At 51.9% G+C, this 19,339-nt stretch overlaps 1 protein-coding gene across 1 annotated transcript in view; it reads left to right on the plus strand.

The window, feature by feature from the left end:
- The window catches only part of GUCY2C (guanylate cyclase 2C), a 95,001-nt gene that overhangs the window by 19,043 nt on the left and 56,619 nt on the right, over window positions 1-19,339 (plus strand). Inside the window, exons 6-8 of the mRNA XM_074983932.1 lie at window positions 2,048-2,144; window positions 8,359-8,476; window positions 10,082-10,220. Coding sequence (XP_074840033.1) covers window positions 2,048-2,144; window positions 8,359-8,476; window positions 10,082-10,220 — 354 coding nt within the window. The remainder of the gene's footprint in view (window positions 1-2,047; window positions 2,145-8,358; window positions 8,477-10,081; window positions 10,221-19,339) is intronic.

Here is a 19,339-nt window from a genome sequence, read left to right on the forward strand (position 1 = left end):
ACGCATCCACGTTCCGCCTCTTGCTCCCCTTTACCTGGAGCACCTCCTCCTCACTCCAGAGCCCCAGCAGGTCCCAAAGCTCGGCCTCCGTCCTGGAGGGGCCCCGCTGCCACTTCAACGCCTGGCTGCTGGGCTGGGAGCCCTGGCTCCCCTTGGAGGGAGTCCCCTGGGGGCGCTTGGGGGGCTGGGGGGCAGCCATCGGCATGGGTGGGGGTGTGTGGGCGCGGAGGAGCGTGCAGGCTAGCCACGTGGCAATGCTGCTGCCTGCACGCTCTCTCAGCCTCCTGCACAGGAAGGCAGGGGGCAGGGAGCTTTAAGGGGCTGATGCACGCGGCGACCATCGAGCTCAGGGGCTGGGCAGAGCATCTCTCAACCCCTCAGCTGATGGCCGCCATGGAGGACCCCGCTATTTCGATGTTGCGGGACACGCAACGACTACACGTTACCTACTTCGACGTTGAACATCAAAGTAGGGCGCTGTTCCCATCCCCTCATGGGGTTAGCGACTTCAACGTCTCGCCGCCTAATGTCGATGTTAACTTCGAAATAGCGCCCAAAATGTGTAGCCGTGATGGGCGCTATTTCGAAGTTGGCGCCGCTACTTCGAAGTAGCCAGCACGTGTAGACGCGGCCCCTTTGTGCAACAAAGGGACTCATTCCCGATAAGGGTGTCAATCCCTACTGGAAACCATGGCCATAGTGGTGATGCCTCAGCTCTACTAACAAGTGTTTATGGTAATCCTAATCCCTGATATCCATGGAGAGGGGAACACGACAATAAGAAAGCCAGTGATGGATTCATGGTTTATTCTTCCAATGACCTTTGCCTTAGAACCTTCCATACCATGTTACTGACGTTATTTTATGCTGCACTCCATCTGTACGTGCAGTTGTAATGCTCATGAAAGCGAAGTGCTGATAATGAAGCCTGGAGTTAGGTATAATGTAGACAACTGTTATGCAAGGTTTCTCCTCGAGTGTGGCTCAGTCCTGAAGCACAACTATCTGTTCTCCCATTTCTGGCAATGTAATTTCAGCTCTGGCCTGTAATTTGCCTGCTGTTCTAGAGCAGGGACTCTCACAACAAAATTGTGGAGGCCACAGACTGCAGCCACCAGCTTTTACTGGTGGCCTTTCTGAAAAAATTTCCTAAAATACTTCATTAACTTAAGGAAAAAAACATAAATATGCACATATACATATCCAAGTCATTGTAATGTATTTATGCAGGGCTTTTTGCAGTCTCAGTAGTCAAAATAATGTACAGTCATGGGTGACATGTAAGAGGTACATGCGGGGGGGGGGGTGTCACATGCACACCCAGCATCTGCCCTCCAGACCACACTTACTCTCAGTGCCACGCTGCGTCCGATGAATGCCAGGGCAGTCCCACAGGACAATGTGATTGGGGAGAGCAGAGGACAGGGCAGGGCATGGGCAGAGCATGGATGTAGAAAGAGTGGGAGAAGGAGGTGCATGGGCAGGACATTGGCATGGGCATCGGCAGCGGCCTCGGCAGGGCAGGGAGGGGGAAGGGGGTGCAGCATGGATATGGCTGGGGGCAGAGGACAGGGCAGGGGCCTGTGACCAGTGCTCACCCTGAACCACTGCACCAGACACGCCTGATATTGTATTTTGATGCTCTTTGCCCCCGCCACCGGATCTCCCTGACACCCCAAGCTCTCTTCTGTGGCCTTTCGTCCCCTTGAGCTCACCTGCCTCCTTGCCTCTTGACCATGTCACCAGATAAGGCCACTACTGTTGAAGCCCAAAGCCATAGCTCTGGCTGGAGTAAGGATGTGGTTGGGAGCTGAAGCCCTTAGCCAGCCAGCAGAAACCCAAGAGTCTTGTGGGGGAGAGCGGTTAAGGCTGCCCCTGGTGTCCCTCATCACTGCAGGGAGGGGCCACTGCTTTGCCCCCTCACCCGTCTCTTGCAGGCTTTTCTAGAGTGTATGTTCTGAAAGCAGTATGTGAAACTCTATTTATCCTTCTCCCCTTATTCGTATGCTTCTCACCTTCTCTTGATCCATCTTTGCCTGGGCTATAGTGATCATCATGTGTGGCTCCCAAGAAGAAATCAAGACAATCCTAGGACAAGAGCACGTGGATGAGGACATAGTCATCATTCTGGTGGATCTTTACAAGTAAAGTATCATTAATGGTTTTCCTTCTGCCCTTACTCCTGTTCCCTGAAGGATGGAGCTAATGGGGTTAGTGCAAGAGGAACTCTCATGCTGAGGAGACATTTTACCACGGAACACTTCCCAGTATCCTCTTTTGTAGTCTTATTGACCCATTTTAGCCAATTATCTAAGGTTTTTATGTGGGGTGGGGCTAAACAAGAATACATTCTCTGTTACTTATCCAGTCTGTGTTAGATTTTTTTCCAAAGGTATTTAAATTTTGGATTGTGATACTATAGTCAGTCATGACCTCACTACAGGATGAAATTATAGAATAATAGAAATCAAAGCTACAATCTAATGTCTTGTCTATCTTTTTCTTCCCTACTTCCCCACCAGCAAATGCAGGAATGCACCCTAAAAGATATGTTCCAGGGTTTTGTCTTTGCTGGTTTTAAATGATGTAAGTGGTGGGGCTTCTACCGCTTCTCTTAATAGACTGTTCCATAGCCAAAATAGATCTTCCTACGAGGATATGTTTCCTGATATTCATCCTAAATGTTCACCTGCTGAAATTCATCTTAGTATTCCTAGTTACACCTCTTACATGATTTGTCTCCTTCCAGATGGGATCTTCAAAGGAGCCTGGTATGAATCCCTCTTTCAAACATACAAGTTTGGACATGAGCAAGTTTATAAATCTGAAGGGAATCAGATAAAATTAGTATATTGATAATGTCTTTGGCAGTATAGATAGGACACATTTTTATTATGGAAGTTGGAATGATGTTAGTGCTATTGAAAATACCACAACAAGGTTCTATTCATGGTACCTTAAATATCCTCTGACTGTAAGTTACCAATTCCAAACAGGTCCATGCCAAAACTGGTGGGCAAGGAGACTGGAAAACTCAGATTAGGAATTGGCTTTGGAATCTTTTACTAATTGCAATTCAGTATGAAATGGACAGTGTGATCACTAGGACTATAGGTGTGTTCTCCATTTATACTAACTTGTTCCGGTAATGGTAGCCTCAAAGAGGACAAGAATCTCCAGGACCATGGAGTCTGAATGCCTTTCAGTCCTAGAGCTGGCCTCTCTGGGTCCAAACTGAGACATTGGAAGAACAGTTTAGTTATTTATGACTTAGGTTCAAACACCTCTTAGAATATCAGGTTAAAGTTACCACAGGCGAAACTCAATCTTTACTCTTCTCCAAAGGGAATAAATGAAGTAGCATGCAGTTCACTCAATATGTGTGTGCCCTAGAAGACACCTTTCAAACACGGAATCCTGTAAGCCTTGTATTGACGCTTTCCATAAACTCAGGAGGATGCCTGGGTGTCCTTAGCCACGATTTACCTGCTTTCACTAGTCTGCAGAGTGGTGTCTGAAACTGATTGCGTCTCACTCACCTTCCCATATTTCAGTGATGGTTGTGTTGATGTAGTCATAAACAGAACACTAGGGAGGAAGATGTGTTCTTGACTAAGGTATGCTCCTTGGACTCAAACACTCAGACTCTATTCCTGGTTCTGCCACAGACCTTGGACATCTCATTAAGGGTGTGTGTACATGGCAAAAGCATGTTAGAGGTCTGATTTATAAAGCACCTCAGTGAACTGTGTTCCTCCTTCCCTGTGTAAAACCTGTTGGAACAAGCTAAAAGGATTTTGTTAACACAATCTAGGTATCTTTTAGTTCATGCCAGCAAGGTCTACATGTGGGTAGTTAGAACATTTTATAAATCACAATCTTCTAATGTACTTTGCCATTGCCATATAGACAACCTCTACAGAGATAAATTCGTTAATACATGGACCCACATCACCATCTTCCATATAAATATCTATAGCGAGGCTATTCTGTGCAGTGGTAGCACAGACTAAATCTTCAGTCTCCCTGGGATGCAAGGCAGGGTGGTAGAGGAAGATGATCTTTTCTCATATAGTAGGAGGTTTGAAGCCACCACTGCTGTTGCTGCAGCATCTGGTCTTCTGACAGAGCCAGCTGCTTCAATGCCATGGTGCCCTCTTGCTATTCGCTTCTGCTTGTGTTTGATTTTAGCATAACCTGATAGTTTATGGGATGTCTTAAATCAGGTCTTCTCATACGCAAACAAAGAAGTATGCTAAATCCAAACATGTAGCAGAGGTTAACTGACTCAGGCCCCACTTTATTCCCCAGATACTGCTACTACTTAACCCTCATACTCCACGTGGAGCATAGGTCACCTACAAGTCTCCTCCACTTCACTCTGTCTTGGTAGAAAACTTCTAGCTGGCTCCAGGAGTATCCCAGTTGTTGTCCTTCAATCTCAGTAGACCTTATCCACATTGTCCAACGTCTTCCTCTTTTGCATTTTCCTTTGCGGGTTTCATGTGAGAGCTTGATGGACTATGGTGGATGATGGTTTTCTGAGGGTGTGGGCTAGCCATCCCAACTTTCTTCTCTTGATTTCAATGTCAGTTGGTTTTTGTCTTGCTCGGTTCCACAGGTCCTCATTTGTGATGAAGTCTTGCCATTTGATGGTAAGGATGTACCTCTGGCATCTGTTTATGAATCTCTGTAGCTTGTGATTTGAAAACTTTTTTGTACGCCAGGTCTGGCATCCATCAACAGCACACTCTTCACATTTGTGTTGAAGATTTGCAGTTTTGTCTTTGCAGATATTATTTGTGAACTCCATATGGGATGGAGAGTCTTGAATGCAGCTGTTGCTTTCCCTTCCCTGGCATTGATATCCTTATCAGTTCCTCCATTTATGCCCATAGTACTCCCCAAGTAGGTGAATTGCTCCACATCTTCTAGGAAATACCCTCCCACTCTGATGGTGGTGTTGTTGGACTGGTTGATCCTCACTATCTTGGTCTTTCCCTTATTAATGCTCAGTCCAGCCATTGAGGCAGTTTTGTCTAGTGTTGTGACCTTTTCTTTCATGCTTTCATGTTGGTGTGAAAGGAAGGCAACATTATCAGCAAAATCAATGTCCTCTAGCTGTTTGAAAAGTGTCCACGGAATGCCTCATTGATGGCCATCTGTTGTCCTGTTTATAATCCAATCCATTGTGATCAACAGCAGGAAAAGTGATGATAAGTACCCTTGTCACACTCCCGACAGAATGCTGAAGGATTCTACCAAGACACCATTGTGAACAACTTGGCATATTGAGGGTTCATATGCTGAACGAATCAAGTTAATAATTTTGGATGGGATGCCATGGCGTTGCAGCAGTTTCCACAGGATGTCTCTATCAATGCTATCAAAGGCTTCTTCAAAATCTATGAAGGTTATGTAAGGGGGCAGTTCCACTCAAGCGACTGTTCTAGGATTACTCTCAGCGCTGCTATTTCGTCAGTACAGGGTCTCTCGTTTCAGAAGCTGGACTGTTCTTCCCTGGGCTGTCTATCAATTTCTGCCTTCGTTCTCTCCAAGAGAATCCTATTGAACACTTTTCCTGGAATAGACAGTAATGCGATGCCCCTCCAGTTCTTGCATTCCTTCAGGTTGCCTTTCTGTGGAAGCTTGATAAGGTAGCCATGTTTCCAGTCTTGTGGGATCTCCTCAGTGTCCCAAATTTTCCCAAATAGATTATACATCATGTTGACTGACGTCTCACTACCTGCCTTGATTGCTTCTGCAGGGACGTTGTCTGGACCAGGTGATTTTTCCATGTTTCAGATGGGCAATGACTTTTCTGATTTCTTCTTTTGTAAGCCTGCTGCTTTTAATTTGCAGTGGTAGATTTGCAGGTGGTAACTTGGGAGATTCCATGTGGGTAGAGTGGTTCAGTAGCTGTTAAAAGTGTTCCTTTCATCTACTGAGCTGCTCACTTGGGTTTGTTAGCACATCCCCTTCCTTATCCTTATCCTATTCTGGCTGACCCACTGTATGCCATGACCCAGCTAGTTACCGTGTGACGTTATAGAGCTCTTTCAAGTTTCTCTGTCCTGCAGCTTATTCAACTTGTTGTGCAAGGTTTTCCACAAAGTCCTTCTTGTTCCATTTTACAGACTTTTTAGCTTTTCTGTTGGCTTCTGAGCTTCCATCTTGGCTGCTCTTCTTTTGCTGTTGTTGACTGCTGCTTTTCTCTCCTTTCATTCCTTCCCTTTTGTCAGAAATTTTGCTGGGATCCATTCTTTGTGATGCCTTGTCCTCTTTCCCAGTGTTTTATCACAGGTTTCTTTCCAGGCTGTTTTGGTGTGTTCCCAAATTTGTTCCATGGTAGCATCTTTTGGGATGAGGTTTGCCAGAAGTGCGTATCTGTTAGACAGCTCCACTTGGAAACCGGCTCTTGTCTCTAAATTTTTCAGCTGCTCTGTGTAAAATCTTAATCCCAGCTTGGTCACTTTTGTGGTGTACCTCTTGAGCTTGAAATTGAGTTTTACTGTGACCAAATGGTGGGCTGAACCTACATCTGCTCCTCTTTTGGCCCAGACATCTTTCATCGATCTTCTGAAAGAACTGCTGATACAGATGTGACCAATCTGGCTTTCTAACTGGTAGTCTGGTGAAACCCAAGTGACCTTACAGATCCTTTTGTGTGGAAAAACATTACCACCTATCATCAGTCCATTGAAGGAACAAAAGTAACTGACGCGCTCTCCATTTTCATTCATGTTGCCTAGACCTTCTTTTCCCATGGTCTGTTCTCTGCTTGTATATATGCTTCCAATTTTCACTTTGAAGTCGCCGATCAAAATCAAAATATCCTTCCTTGCTTTCTGTTTCACCACACTTTTAGTTTCTCCTAGAAGTCTGTTTTACATCCATCAGCTGCTTCATTGATTGGTGCATAAGATTGCGCAATTAGTACCTTCCGCACTTTGGTGTAGAATGTGGTTGTGATGATGCGTGATGATACTGCTGTCAACTCCATTAAAGCAGCAGATACTGCTCTTGAAAACTTAAAGCCCACTCCTTCTGTGTGTAGTGCACCCTCTTCTTCATGTCCTGAGTAGATAAGGGTTTCACCTGTTGCCAGGCATAGCTGCCCAGATTGTGTTCCTCTTGTCTCACACAAGCCCCAAACTGCAAGATTTTACTGTTTCATCTCTGCTGCAATCTGTGCTGTCTTCCACACTTGATACATGGGCTGAACATTCCATGTACTATACTGGATGGTTGTCCTGGGTGAGAGAAGAGTAATCTGTGGGGCAGCTTCCTTTTGGCTTTCCCTGCCATGCTTCATGCTCAGTCTGAGCTGTTGTCAACGTCTCCTAAGACTTGTGAACATGTGGGTTTTTTTTGTAGATGTTTCTGTAATTGGTTTGGGTTTTTTTTGTTTTTTTTTTTTATGGATAGGGTTGTTAACCCTAAGCCAACCCTTTTTATGTCACGGAGAAGTGATCCAAATTTGTCTAGTCTCTACCCTTTGACCTGTCCAGTTAGGGCGACCTTCCAGGAGTTCCCGCTGGCATAGCTCTCCAGGTCCTTGAGACACATAAGCCACCTTCTCGTGACAAGGAATGGACCATGAGGGAGTTATTCCTCAGATAGCTCTGTGGATTTAAATTCTGTTTGGCTGAGGCTACATATACACAGCATAGGCTGTGGCCACACTACCTCTCTCTTACAGAAGAGGTATGTAAATTATGGCCATTTGAAAATGCAAATGTGGTGCTTCCATGCATATGCAGTGCCTCATTAGCATAATGGCAGCTGCATGAATTTTGAAGCTGCTTACTTCAAAGTGCTGACAGGCAGTCTAGCCACGGGCGCTTTGAAATACGTGCCCAGCTTCGAAACTCCCTTACTCTCAAAACAAATTGGGAGCACATGTGGCTCCATGTTCCCTGCTGCTCCCAGGTGCTGCCCCAGCTGTTATGGGAGTGGCAGGGAAAAGCCTCAGGGAAAGTGCACAACTGCATTGTCGTTCTCCTAGAGGGGGGCAGTGGGGGTGGGTTAAGTGGCAGTGCATAGAGTCACTTTTTCCTCTGTACCCCAGGTATTCCCAGATTAGGGACACCACAAATACAGAGGGTCAAGTGTATTACCATTTTGTGTGGCTAAGGTCTACAGCAGCCTTGGGGACGATGTGAACAATGGAAGAAGAGGTATTTACTATAGTGAAAAGTGATTTACTATGTCAAAAAAGTTTGAGAACCACCATATGAGCTTGTTAATCAATAATTCCTTTTAGGGAGGGGGAGGGTCTCTCTGGGTATGCAGAGCTGGAGATCTCCCTTGCTCCTGCTATCACTGTCCCTAGAGAACTTGTGTTTTTCTTTGCAGTAACACGTACTTTCAGAGCAACACCACATCAGCCAGTTATATGCGGAATGTCCTTGTTCTGACGCTGCCACCTTCCAGTTACAAACCGAATGCCACAAATTCCACGGAAGACTACCTGGTAATCAGGGTTCCCTTTAATTTTTTCCATCGATGGCTGGAATACATTTTGTTATGTGCACCAAGGCATATGCGGATATGTACCACCATTATGAAATATATGCTGCAGGCTGTGGCTGCTGTTGGCTCTCTGCTAATCAGCTGGGTGGCATCTGACTCTCTCCTGGGTGGCTGCCCTAGTCCTCAGCTTACAGGGAGCACTTCTGGTAACCACACTGTTTCATACTTTATCACTTCATCCAGTTCACCTGTGTTCAAACATCCGTATTCCAGGGTAAAAGAACTCCTACCAACTGTACTCATCCCACAAAACAAATTAATCACATTGCAACACAGCAGCATAGTATAGCAATGTTTAGCTCTTCATGTCGTGACTTCCAGGCAGTCCATTCATTGCCTCCTGGTCTGACATCATGATGTAGGATGACAGCACAACTATAGCATCACAAAGCAAAGGTACAAGATAGTTATATTACATTATGATGCCCAAACTAAGCTCGAAGCTTTTAATTGGCCTGCAAATGTCTAGTTCATGAGACTTGGGTGAAATCTGTGAAAATATGAACTGTACCTTAAATCTTCAGATACTTTCAAGAGTAGTTAGACTGCATAATTCAGGCAGGATTTATAGAAGTGATGGGGCAGTGGTGGTGGCGGGCGGGGAAGGGGCAGTGTCCAGGTTTCAGAGAGACTGACTATTGGGAAAACAAAGGCTGAGAGACTGAGGAAGCCAAGGAAAAAGAGAAAAGTCTGAACTTGGGGGAGTTGTGAGAAGACAGAGATGAAGCAACTTGCCCCCAAAGGAGAGTAAATGTGGGATTTGTAGAGGAAGAGCGGTATGTAAAAGGTTTCCAGCTGAGAAGTGCAGCCTCAGGACTTAGTCATCTTCACCTGTCTCCCTGGGTATAAGTGCAATGGTATCAGTGTTGACCTCTGGTGCAAAGCAATAGGTTTACACTCTGGTGAAAGGTAATCTAGTACGCCCTAGCTCCACCATTTGGGGAATGTCAACTACAATGTCATTGCAGATCGGAGGTTGTCTGGGGCTCGTGCCACTAGATTTCTGTTCTGGGTCAACTTTCTGCTACCTGGGTTGCATCAGCAAATAGTCATACAGGACCACTACCTTCAGTTCTACCAATTCTCCCCTGAACGGTTCTAGAAACCCATGAAGAGCCATCAAAAACAGTATTATGGATTAGTGAACTTAACCCAAGACATGGAAGATTTGGAACACCAAAGTTCTCAAGAGGTGTCTGCTGGGAAATAATTTTGACCCACAGTACCCCTTGCTCTTCCAGTCCTAGGGCCTCCTTAGTTCTGCAACTTCACCTTAATCTTGACCTAAATCACAGTTGAGAGGCTCCTTCACCTCACGCTGCTTATACACATCAATCCAAACTTGTAGCATCCTATTTTAACTAGCCCGAACCTCCTCCCACCACTACCATTGCCATTGTGCCTCACTGTGACCCGCAGCTGCTTCTGCTGTTCCATTCCTGAAGTTTCTGTTGAGCTAATACCCCAACTATGCTGCAGTTTTGGATGGAGGTATAACCAAATTGTATTGCCATTTCTCTCCGTCCCACCCCCCTGCCCATTCTAGTTGAATAATGACTTTATTGCTGGCTATTTGAATGGAGTTTTGCTCTTTGGACATGCCCTGAAGAAACTGCTGCGCTCCCAAAAGCCAGAAGTGAATCCCAGTGTTTTCATTGACCTGTTTCGGAACATCACTTTTCAAGGTAAGTAAGTGCAATCCTTAGCAGCAACTCAATGAGTGGACAGTGTGGGGAGGGCATTTGGTTTCCAGGTGGACATGAGGGGAAGTCTGCTTACTACTGAAGTGGTTCAAACACAGCAATGAGTTGTTCTTCCTCTTGTTCTGGTCAACTGATTTTCCAAATGTACTGTGGTAATCAGCACTGAAAAGCAGACTAAGTAATATCAATATACAGAGAATCCTCCTCCCCATACATCATGTACAAAATAAGAGGTAAAAAACAAACAAACAAACCAGCAGTCATTTGGCACTTTGAAAACTAACAAAATGATTTCTTAGACAATGAGCTTTTGTGGGACAGACCCACTTCTGATCTGAAGAAGTAGGTCTGTCCCACGAAAGCTCATCACCTAATAAATCATTTGGTTGGTCTTTAAAGTGCTACATAACTGCTGTTTTATTTTGTTAGAATACAGACTAACACAACTACCTCTCTGTTATTAAAATAAGAGGTGAAATGTTTTATACATTTCAACTATGACCAAAATGCTTAAGGTTCAGAATATCTCCTGGGCTACAGACTTTTCACTTGGGCTACAAGTATACAAGTACAGAAATGGCCTAGGATGAGTAGTAGGAGGGGCAGACCACAATCAGCACAGAGTAGGATGATATATGTTAAACTCTCTGGCCTTATTACTTTGGATAATATTGTGCTTTTCTGATAAAAGTGTAGAGAACTGAATTGTCCACTTGAGAACTATTGTGTGGGTGGACTACAGGGTGTGTAATAGTGATACATTGAAGTGAGTTGCAGAGTCCGTTAAAGTCTTCCCTGTCATCTGACTGGTATCCAGGTTTTATTTTGGGCTAGATACAAGGTTGGATGATGGTGAAGTATACTTAACATTGAATTAGATCCACCTCTAAGCTTCACCCCCAAAATGTAGCAAGGTCTTCTTTTGTCATTGTCTCAGACAATGCAGGGAATATGTATAGAAGATAACATTTAGCCACAGCTAACATTGGCCAAGAAAGCATCATAGTTTCATCATTTACTTCTGACTGAGCAGAATTAGGCCAACACTGCGTGCTTTTGAAAATTCCTCCCAAAAATCCTTAATCTGTAACATTGATGTATCCTGAGTTATGAAATGAGGTTATTAGCCCAAACAGTACCCCTCAAAAGATGAAGCCAAAGTGAAGCCAATAGAAAGGAACATAAATTATCTCTCTATTTCCCTCCTTGTTGGCAGACTTTGGCTACGTCTACACGTGCCCCAAACTTCGAAATGGCCATGCAAACGGCCATTTCGAAGTTTACTAATGAAGCGCTGAAATGCATATTCAGCGCTTCATTAGCATGCGGGCGGCAGCGGCGCTTCAAAATTGATGCGCCTTGCCGCCGCGCGGCACGTCCAGATGGGGCTCCTTTTCGAAAGGGCCCCGCCTACTTCGAAGTCCCCTTATTCCCATGAACTCATGGGAATAAGGGGACTTCGAAGAAGGTGGCATCCTTTCGAAAAGGAGCCCCGTCTGGACGCGCCGCGCGGCGGCAAGGCGCATCAATTTCAAAGCGCCGCTGCCGCCTGCATGCTAATGAAGCGCTGAATATGCATTTCAGCGCTTCATTAGTAAACTTCGAAATGGCCATTTGCATGGCCATTTCGAAGTTTGGGGCACGTGTAGACACGGCCTTTTAGACCAAGGATAGAATCAGCAATTCCCTTCTTAGATCTAGAGATGGTCTCTTCAAGGCACTTTGAAAGGATCAGTGTATGGAAGTAACATAGACTTGTTGCTCATGCGTTGTATCTTTTCTGGGATTAAGGAGAACTTCATTCTTTAATGCTGTCAGTATATCCTGGTACCATTGTCAAACTCATATTTTAAAGTTAACGTTTGTGACAAAGTCCCTTGTCAGCCTCTGTGGGTCCCTGCGCTTCCTGGCGGATCTGTGCTGCCTCAGAGACTCACGGAGGCCCCCCTTTTGCCCAGGCCCTTCCAAAGGCAGGGGTCTCCACTTAGCGAGCCATCCTCATCACAGGCAGGACCAGTACAGGGAGAATAATAACCGTCCCCTTGTAGGCCCACACCTGCTCCAGTAAAGTGATCCGTCGGGGGAAGGGCGGGGGGAGTCCAGACCCACCCTCTACCCTGGACTCCAGCCCAGGGTCCCTATGAGAACTAGAGGCAACCGGCAGGACCTTTACCCCTGCCCCAAAGTAGTAGCCTCACCCTGGGCCACTTCGCCCACCACTTCCCCATGGTGCCTGTGCCTGTGCACCTCCCAAAACCTTCCCCCCGCTACCAGATGGGGAGCCTTTTATAGGGAGCACAGGGCCTATCTGACCAATGAAGGTCTGGGCCTGGACAGGGAACAGAAACGCTCTGTCCTGTAGGCTGCAGGGCTGCTGCGGGGATCCCATTTGGGGAGCCCTGCGGTTGGGAGGTGAGGTGCTGGGGGGTGGGTAGCCTTTGGCTGCTTCAGACCCCGCTGGGGCTGTCTTTTGGCCCCCCTCCTAGGCCAGCTTCTCTTCTCTGCCTTAGGCAGGCTGCTTTCTCCTCCACCCCCACCCCACCCCTCCCAGCTAGTTTCTTCTGGACCTGCTGCGTGGGTGGTATGAGGGGGGACTCCTGCTGCCCTGCCTTTTGGCAGGGAGGAGGGTACCCCCCTCCTTCCATCTTCTGGGGGGACTCTGCTGGCCCTCTACTTGGGCCCACCTGTCCATCCACTGGCCGCTGAATCCTCACTGCTCCGGAGGAGGTAAGGGGCTTTCTTGGGTGGCGGCTGGGCTTCCCTCCACAGCTTGCTGTGGAGTGGCTTGGGGTGATGAGTTTGGGTGGGGCTCCAGAGGGGTGGCTGCATAGATGGGGGTGGGGTGTTAGGGTGTGGTCCCTGCCCCACCCCTGCAGCCAATGCCTCCTTCACCGCCCCACCCCCTCCACACCCAGCTGCCACTGGGGCCCTTTCCATCTGGGCCCCACCCTAATCATCTGCCCCTTCCTCCTTCCTGCTCCTGTGGGGCTGTGCAGTGGCTGCTGTGGGCCCACCTTCAGGCACCCGTGGGCACACTCTTCCCCTTAACCCCCCTCTCCTTTGGTTGGCTTTGCCACCCTTCCACCTTGCCCCTGCTTCCTTGTGCCCATGCTCCCCCCCTTTCTTCTGTTAGGTGCCTGAGCCCCTCCCCTTCCACTCACTCACCTCCCCACACATACAAATATTGAATCCCCCCCCAACACACACACATCCCAGTGCAGTTGCATGAGCTGCTTACCACCCTGTGCTGGGAGTTGTGGTCCCCTTGCACCTCCCTCTCTCCTTCTGCCCCACCCCCACCTGACCAGGTCCTCAGCTTGGCCAGTGGGGGAGGGGCAGCCACTTCCTCCCTCCCTTCTCCTCTTCTCTTCCCCTCCCCCGCTCTTAAAGTGCCCCACCCCAATAAATTCCCTCGCCCTTGCACCCCTCACCATGGCCTCTACAACCACCGGGGGGCCATCTGGCGGTCCTCCCCTCCCTCTTCCCTCCACTGGCACCCCTTCGACCTCTGAAATGGCAGCCTCCTCGTCCAGGGCCGCTGGGGTCCTTGCCATCTCGTTGGTTGAGGGTGTGGGCGTAGGCTCCGGGGCTCCTGCAACCCCCGCCGTGGCGTCCTCCAGTGACCCCGCCCCGATCCCAACCCCCCAAAAGGGTAGGAAGGGCCAGGGGAAAAAGAAAAGCAAGAGCCCCGCCCAGAAGGCCAAACCTCCCGTGGCGGGGGCTCTTACCCCAGCTGCTGCAACATCTGGTGCAGCTCCTCCTTCTCCCTGCCCCCCTGTTCCCACCACCGTGCCTGGGGGCTCCAATTCTTTGGCCCCCAGGTCGTACGCCTAGGCGGTGGCTGCCGCCTCGCAACCTGCTCCCTCCACCTCCGCCAGGACTACCACCCCCGACGGTCGCGGCCCCTTACTCGCGCTCACCAGGAGGCACGGAGTCTGCTGCCTCCTGGTGGCTGCCTCGCCCCACGTAGAAACCTACATGCGGGCGTTGGCATGGGTGGTGGGGCCCGCGGCCGTGGTGGCAGCCTCTTGAATGTTCGGGAAGATTGTCTTCTTCCTGGCTTCGGAGGCCGCCACCCAGGAGGTGGTGGAGGGGGGATTGGCGGTAGGGGGCATGCATGTGCCCCTGGAGCCTCTGGAAGACCTGGGTGTGCAGGTGGTGTTCTCCTCTGTCCTGCCCTTCCTCCCCATCTCCGCCCTTCTGCCTTTCCTTGCCACCGTGGGCCGGCCTCTGTCACTCCTGAGCCCCCTCCCCCTAGGCTGCAAGGACCCTGCCCTTCGGCATGTGCTTTCTTTCCTCCGGCAGGCTCTGGTACAACTGTCGCCGGCGGCAGCCCAGGGCAGGGTAGCCCAGGAGGGGGCTATACTGGTGCCCTATCAAGGGGCCCAGTACTGGGTCTTTTACACCATGGGGGAGGCCTGGTGTTTCGTGTGCCGGGCGGCAGGGTTCGTCTGGAGGGATTGCCCCCTGGCCCAGCGCAAAGAGGAGCCCGGGACCTCCTCCGACCCGGGGGGTGCCAGCCACGAGACCGGCGGCGCCCTGACCGTGACAGGCCCTGGGACCACCCCTCCTCCTCTCTTCCCGGATGCATCCATCGCCGCTCAGGCATCGGAGGGCGCCCGGCCGCATAGTGCCGGGCAGGAAGAAGTGGGCACCGGTGCCCAAGCGGGCGCAAGAGCTGGGCCTGTGGAGGAGAGGGAGGCAGGGCTTGCAGCAGGACCTGGGAAGGGCCCACCCCAGGGTGGGCCGTCCCCTCCCCCTGCTGTCCCGGCCCCTCCTTTCCTCCCTCCATCCTTGCTGCCTCAGTCCCTTGGCCCTTCCTCCTCTGCCACCCAGCCCCCCTCCTCGGAGGACTGGGTGCTGGTAGGGGAAAAAAGGAAGAAAGGAAGTGTGCGTGCCCAGCAACCCACCCCATCGGAGGACGGGGCGGGCGTGCCCCGCAAAGCACCAAAAAGAGCCTCCAGCCCCAGCCCACCCACCGAACCCCCGGCCACCGACCATCTGCCGGGGGTGGCTGGAGTCGCCACAGCGGCCATAAAGGACACCACCCCTTCTGCCCTGGAGCCGGAGCCTAAAAAAACAGACTGCCTCCATCGTCCCCTCACCCTCCTCCGACACCCCTCCGGCCACTGCCCAGCTTGCCCCTGTGGAGCGTCTGGAGCAGGTAAGCCTCGGCCTCGCCCTCCTCTTGCAGGAGGTCGAGGCCCTGGGTCTCACCTCAGTGACCCTTGGCATGGACGGCCTTCTATTGGAGGCCTGCGGGCTGTCGCTCTACTCCCCACCCCCCTCGCTCCCCCTCTTCCTGTCCACTAGCACCCCTTTAACTGCCCCCCTTCCCTGCTCCGGGACATCACAGGGTGCGGCCCCCCTCTCAATCGGGGACGACCTCCCAGCGGGGGTTGGCCAGCCCCTGGATGCCCCGGGAGAACTGATGTTCCCATTATGCCCTCCCTCCCCTCCTGTTCCCAAAGACCCTACCACCATTCCTGCCACCCCGTCGGTGCCCGCCGCCGAGTGCGTGGGCACCTTGCCCCTAACCCCAACTCCCCTTCCACCGCCCGTGGAAGTTCCCCCTCCTGAGATCCCTCCACTCCCATCCCAGGCCCTACTCCCACCCTGGCCCCACTCTCTATCCCCACCCCTGCTCCCCTCTCCAATCAATGCCCCATCCAAAAACCTGTAACCCTCCCCACTCCAGGCCCTCCCCTTCCCCCTCTTCCGCCACTCCTGCCCCTTCATCCTCCCCCTGCTCCCCCTCCACCCCCTTCAGACCCTTCCCCTCCAAACCTCATCCTCCCCACCCTCCCCCCTCCCCGCCACCCCTCCCCTCAACATTTGTCCACCCGTGTCTGCCCCCGAGGCTGTGATCACCTGGGAGGCCTTTGCCGTACCGCCACTCCCAGCACCTCCGGGGCTGGTCTCTCTCTGCTGCTCCCATCCCTCCTAAACTTAGACCCCACTCCCCGCTTCGACCTTTTTTCCGGCCGTGGGGCCCACAAGAAAACGGGGCTGATGGATCCCCGGCATCCCGAAACCCCAGCACCCCATGCACTGGCGGGCGAGATACACCAGTTCTTGGACAACGTCCACGAGTCCAAGAACAAGGTCGCTCTCGCCCTCCAGCGCTGGGGTGACTTCCACACCATCCTAGAGTCTGTGAGGGCCCTGTTAAAAGAGGGCAAGGGGACCGGGAGGAGGGATGCCATGGCCTACCAACGGGCCCGTGGCTTCCGTGACACCTTAATTACCTTCGGCATCGGTCATGGCTTGCTGCGTGGCCCCATGGGGGCAGTTGGTGCTCCCTCCGGTGAGGATCCTCCCCAGCCCTCCAAATGGCACCGATCATCTTTGCATCATTAAATGCCAGGGGCTGTGGGTCGGGTCTCCGGAGGTGCCGAGTGCTCTCCTTCCTCCGGGAAGTGGGGTACTCGGTCACCTTCTTGCAGGAAACCCACACTACTCCAGCCGCCGAAGCCAGTTGGTGGCTGGACTGGGGAGATGGGGTCCATCTTAGTCACCTCTCAGCCCATCGGGCCGGGGTAGCGACCCTGTTCTCCCTAGACCTGCAGCCCAAGGTGCTGGGGAGCATCGAGGTCATGCCAGGCTGCCTGCTGTATCTCCGGGTATGGATAGAGGGGCTGCCCCTCCACCTCTTCAACATCTATGCCCCGACATCTGGCCCGGAGAGAACATCCTTCTTCAGGCAGGCGGCAGCCTTCCTTGACTCCATCGATCCTCGCGAGTGCCTGGTCCTCGGCGGGGATTTCAATTGCACCCTTGAAGAACGGGACCGTACGGGGACTGAGCAGTGCCAGGCTGCTGTGGACGTCCTCAGGGAGCTCATCAACCATCGCTCCCTGGTGGACATCTGGCGCAGCCACCACCTGGACGAGGATACCGTCTTTACCTACGTCCGAGTGGTGGGCCATAAATCTGTACACTCCCGGTTGGACCACATCTATATTACTTGGCAACACCTTTCCTGAGCCCACTCCTCCAGCATGCGGCCGGCCCCCTTCTCAGACCACCAACTGGTGGCCGTGAAGTCTTCCCTTTCACCGGGGAAGCAGGGGTCGGCCTACTGGCATTTTAATAATAGCCTGCTGGGGGATGTGGGCTTTGTGGCATCCTTCCGGGAGTTCTGGCTGGCCTGGTGTGGGCAATGGTGCGCCTTTCCCTTGGCGCAGTGGTGGTGGGATCTGGGAAAGGTGCGCACGCGGCTCTTCTGCCGTGACTATACCCGGGGGGCCAGCCAGCGGCGGGATGCATTGATAGGACAGCTGGAGTGGGAGTTTCTTGAGCTGGAGAGGCGCCTGGCCACCAGCCCCAGGGATCCACCCCTCTGCAGCACGTACCAGGAGAAGCGGGACGAGCTCAGGGCTCTTGACGCCCTTCAGGCGCAGGGGGCCTTTGTGAGGTCACAGATCCAGCTCCTTTGGGAGATGGACCGCGGCTCCCGCTTCTTCTACACCCTGAAGAAAAAGAGGGGTGCCAAGAAATATATCCTCTGCCTCCTCACAGAGGATGGCACCCCTCTTACGGATCCAGTGGAGATGCGTGAGAGGACTCACGCCTTCTATGCCACCCTTTTCTCCCCGGATCCGACCAACGCCAACGCCTGCAGAGTGCTTTGGGACCAACTCCCTTCGTTCAGCACGGTAACCGGGACCGTCTGGAGCTTCCTCTCACTCTGGCCGAGCTCTCGGAAGCCCTCCGTCTCATGCTCACTAACAAATCCCCGAGCATGGACGGGCTGACCGTGGAGTTCTACCACGTGTTTTGGGACGTCCTCGGCCCAGACCTGCTCAGCGTCTGGGCCGGGTACTTGCAGAGCGGGGTCCTCCCCCTGTCGTGCAGGCAGGCCGTCCTCACTCTGCTGCCCAAAAAGGGGGACCCCCACGACCTTCGGAACTGGCGTCCCATCTCGCTCCTCGGCACGGACTACAAGATAATCACCAAAGCCATCTCTCGTCGCCTGGGGTTCGTGCTGCAGGACGTGGTCCACCCCGACCAGACCTACACCGTCCCGGGCTGTATCATCTTCAATAACCTCTGTCTGGTCTGGGATCTCTTGGAGCTGGGGTGTAGGGAATGGTCTGTTGTTTGCCCTCCTGTCCTTGGACCAGGAGAAGGCATTCGACAGGGTGGACCACGGGTATCTCCTGGGCACTCTGCGGGCCTTCGGCTTCGGACCCTGTTTCATCAGGTTTCTCCAGGTGCTGTACACTGCCTCAGAGTGTCTGGTCAAGCTCAACTGGACCCTGACCGCTCCGGTCAGCTTCAGGCGAGGGGTGCATCAGGGCTGCCCACTGTCAGGCCAGCTCTACGCTCTGGCCATCGAGCCCTTCCTCTGTCTCCTTTAGCGAAGGTTAACGGGGTTGGTGCTCCATGAGCCAGAGCTGCGGCTGGTCCTGTTGGCGTACGCCGATGACGTACTCCTCGTCGTCCAGGACCCAGGAGACCTGGTGCGGTTGGAGGCCTGCCAAGCCATCTACTCAGCGGCCTCCTCTGCCCAGGTCAACTGGGTCAAGAGCTCTGGCCTGGTGGTTGGGGCTGGGTGGCAGGCGGGCTGCCTCCCGCCTGCGCTTCAGGCCATTCGGTGGAGCGCAGGTCCGCTGTCCTATCTGGGCGTCTTTCTATCTGCCACGCATCCCTCTCCGCCAGAAAACTGGCAGGGTTTAGAGGGCAGGGTGGCTGAGCGGTTGTGGAGGTGGGCAGGGCTGCTCCAGTGCCTCTCCCTGTGGGGGAGGGCACAGGTGCTTAATCAATTAATCCTGCCCATGCCCCCGGGTTTCCTGGCCGCCCTCCAGAAGGTAATTCTGGAGTTCTTCTGGCCAGGACTGCACTGGGTCCCTGCAGGGGTTCTCCATCTCCCCGCGGAAGAGGGAGGACAGGGCCTGACCTGCCTCCGCACTCAGGTCCATGTCTTCCATAAGAACATAAGAATGGCCATACTGGGTCAGACCAAAGGTCCATCCAGCCCAGTATCCCGTCTGCCGACAGTGGCCAATGCCAGGTGCCCCAGAGAAGGAGAACAGAAGACAATGATCAAGTGATTTATCTCCTGTCATCCATCTCCTGCCCTTGTACTGAAGGCTAGG

Source organism: Carettochelys insculpta, chromosome 1 (genome assembly GCF_033958435.1).
Source record: "Carettochelys insculpta isolate YL-2023 chromosome 1, ASM3395843v1, whole genome shotgun sequence".
Lineage (NCBI taxonomy): Eukaryota > Metazoa > Chordata > Testudines > Carettochelyidae > Carettochelys > Carettochelys insculpta.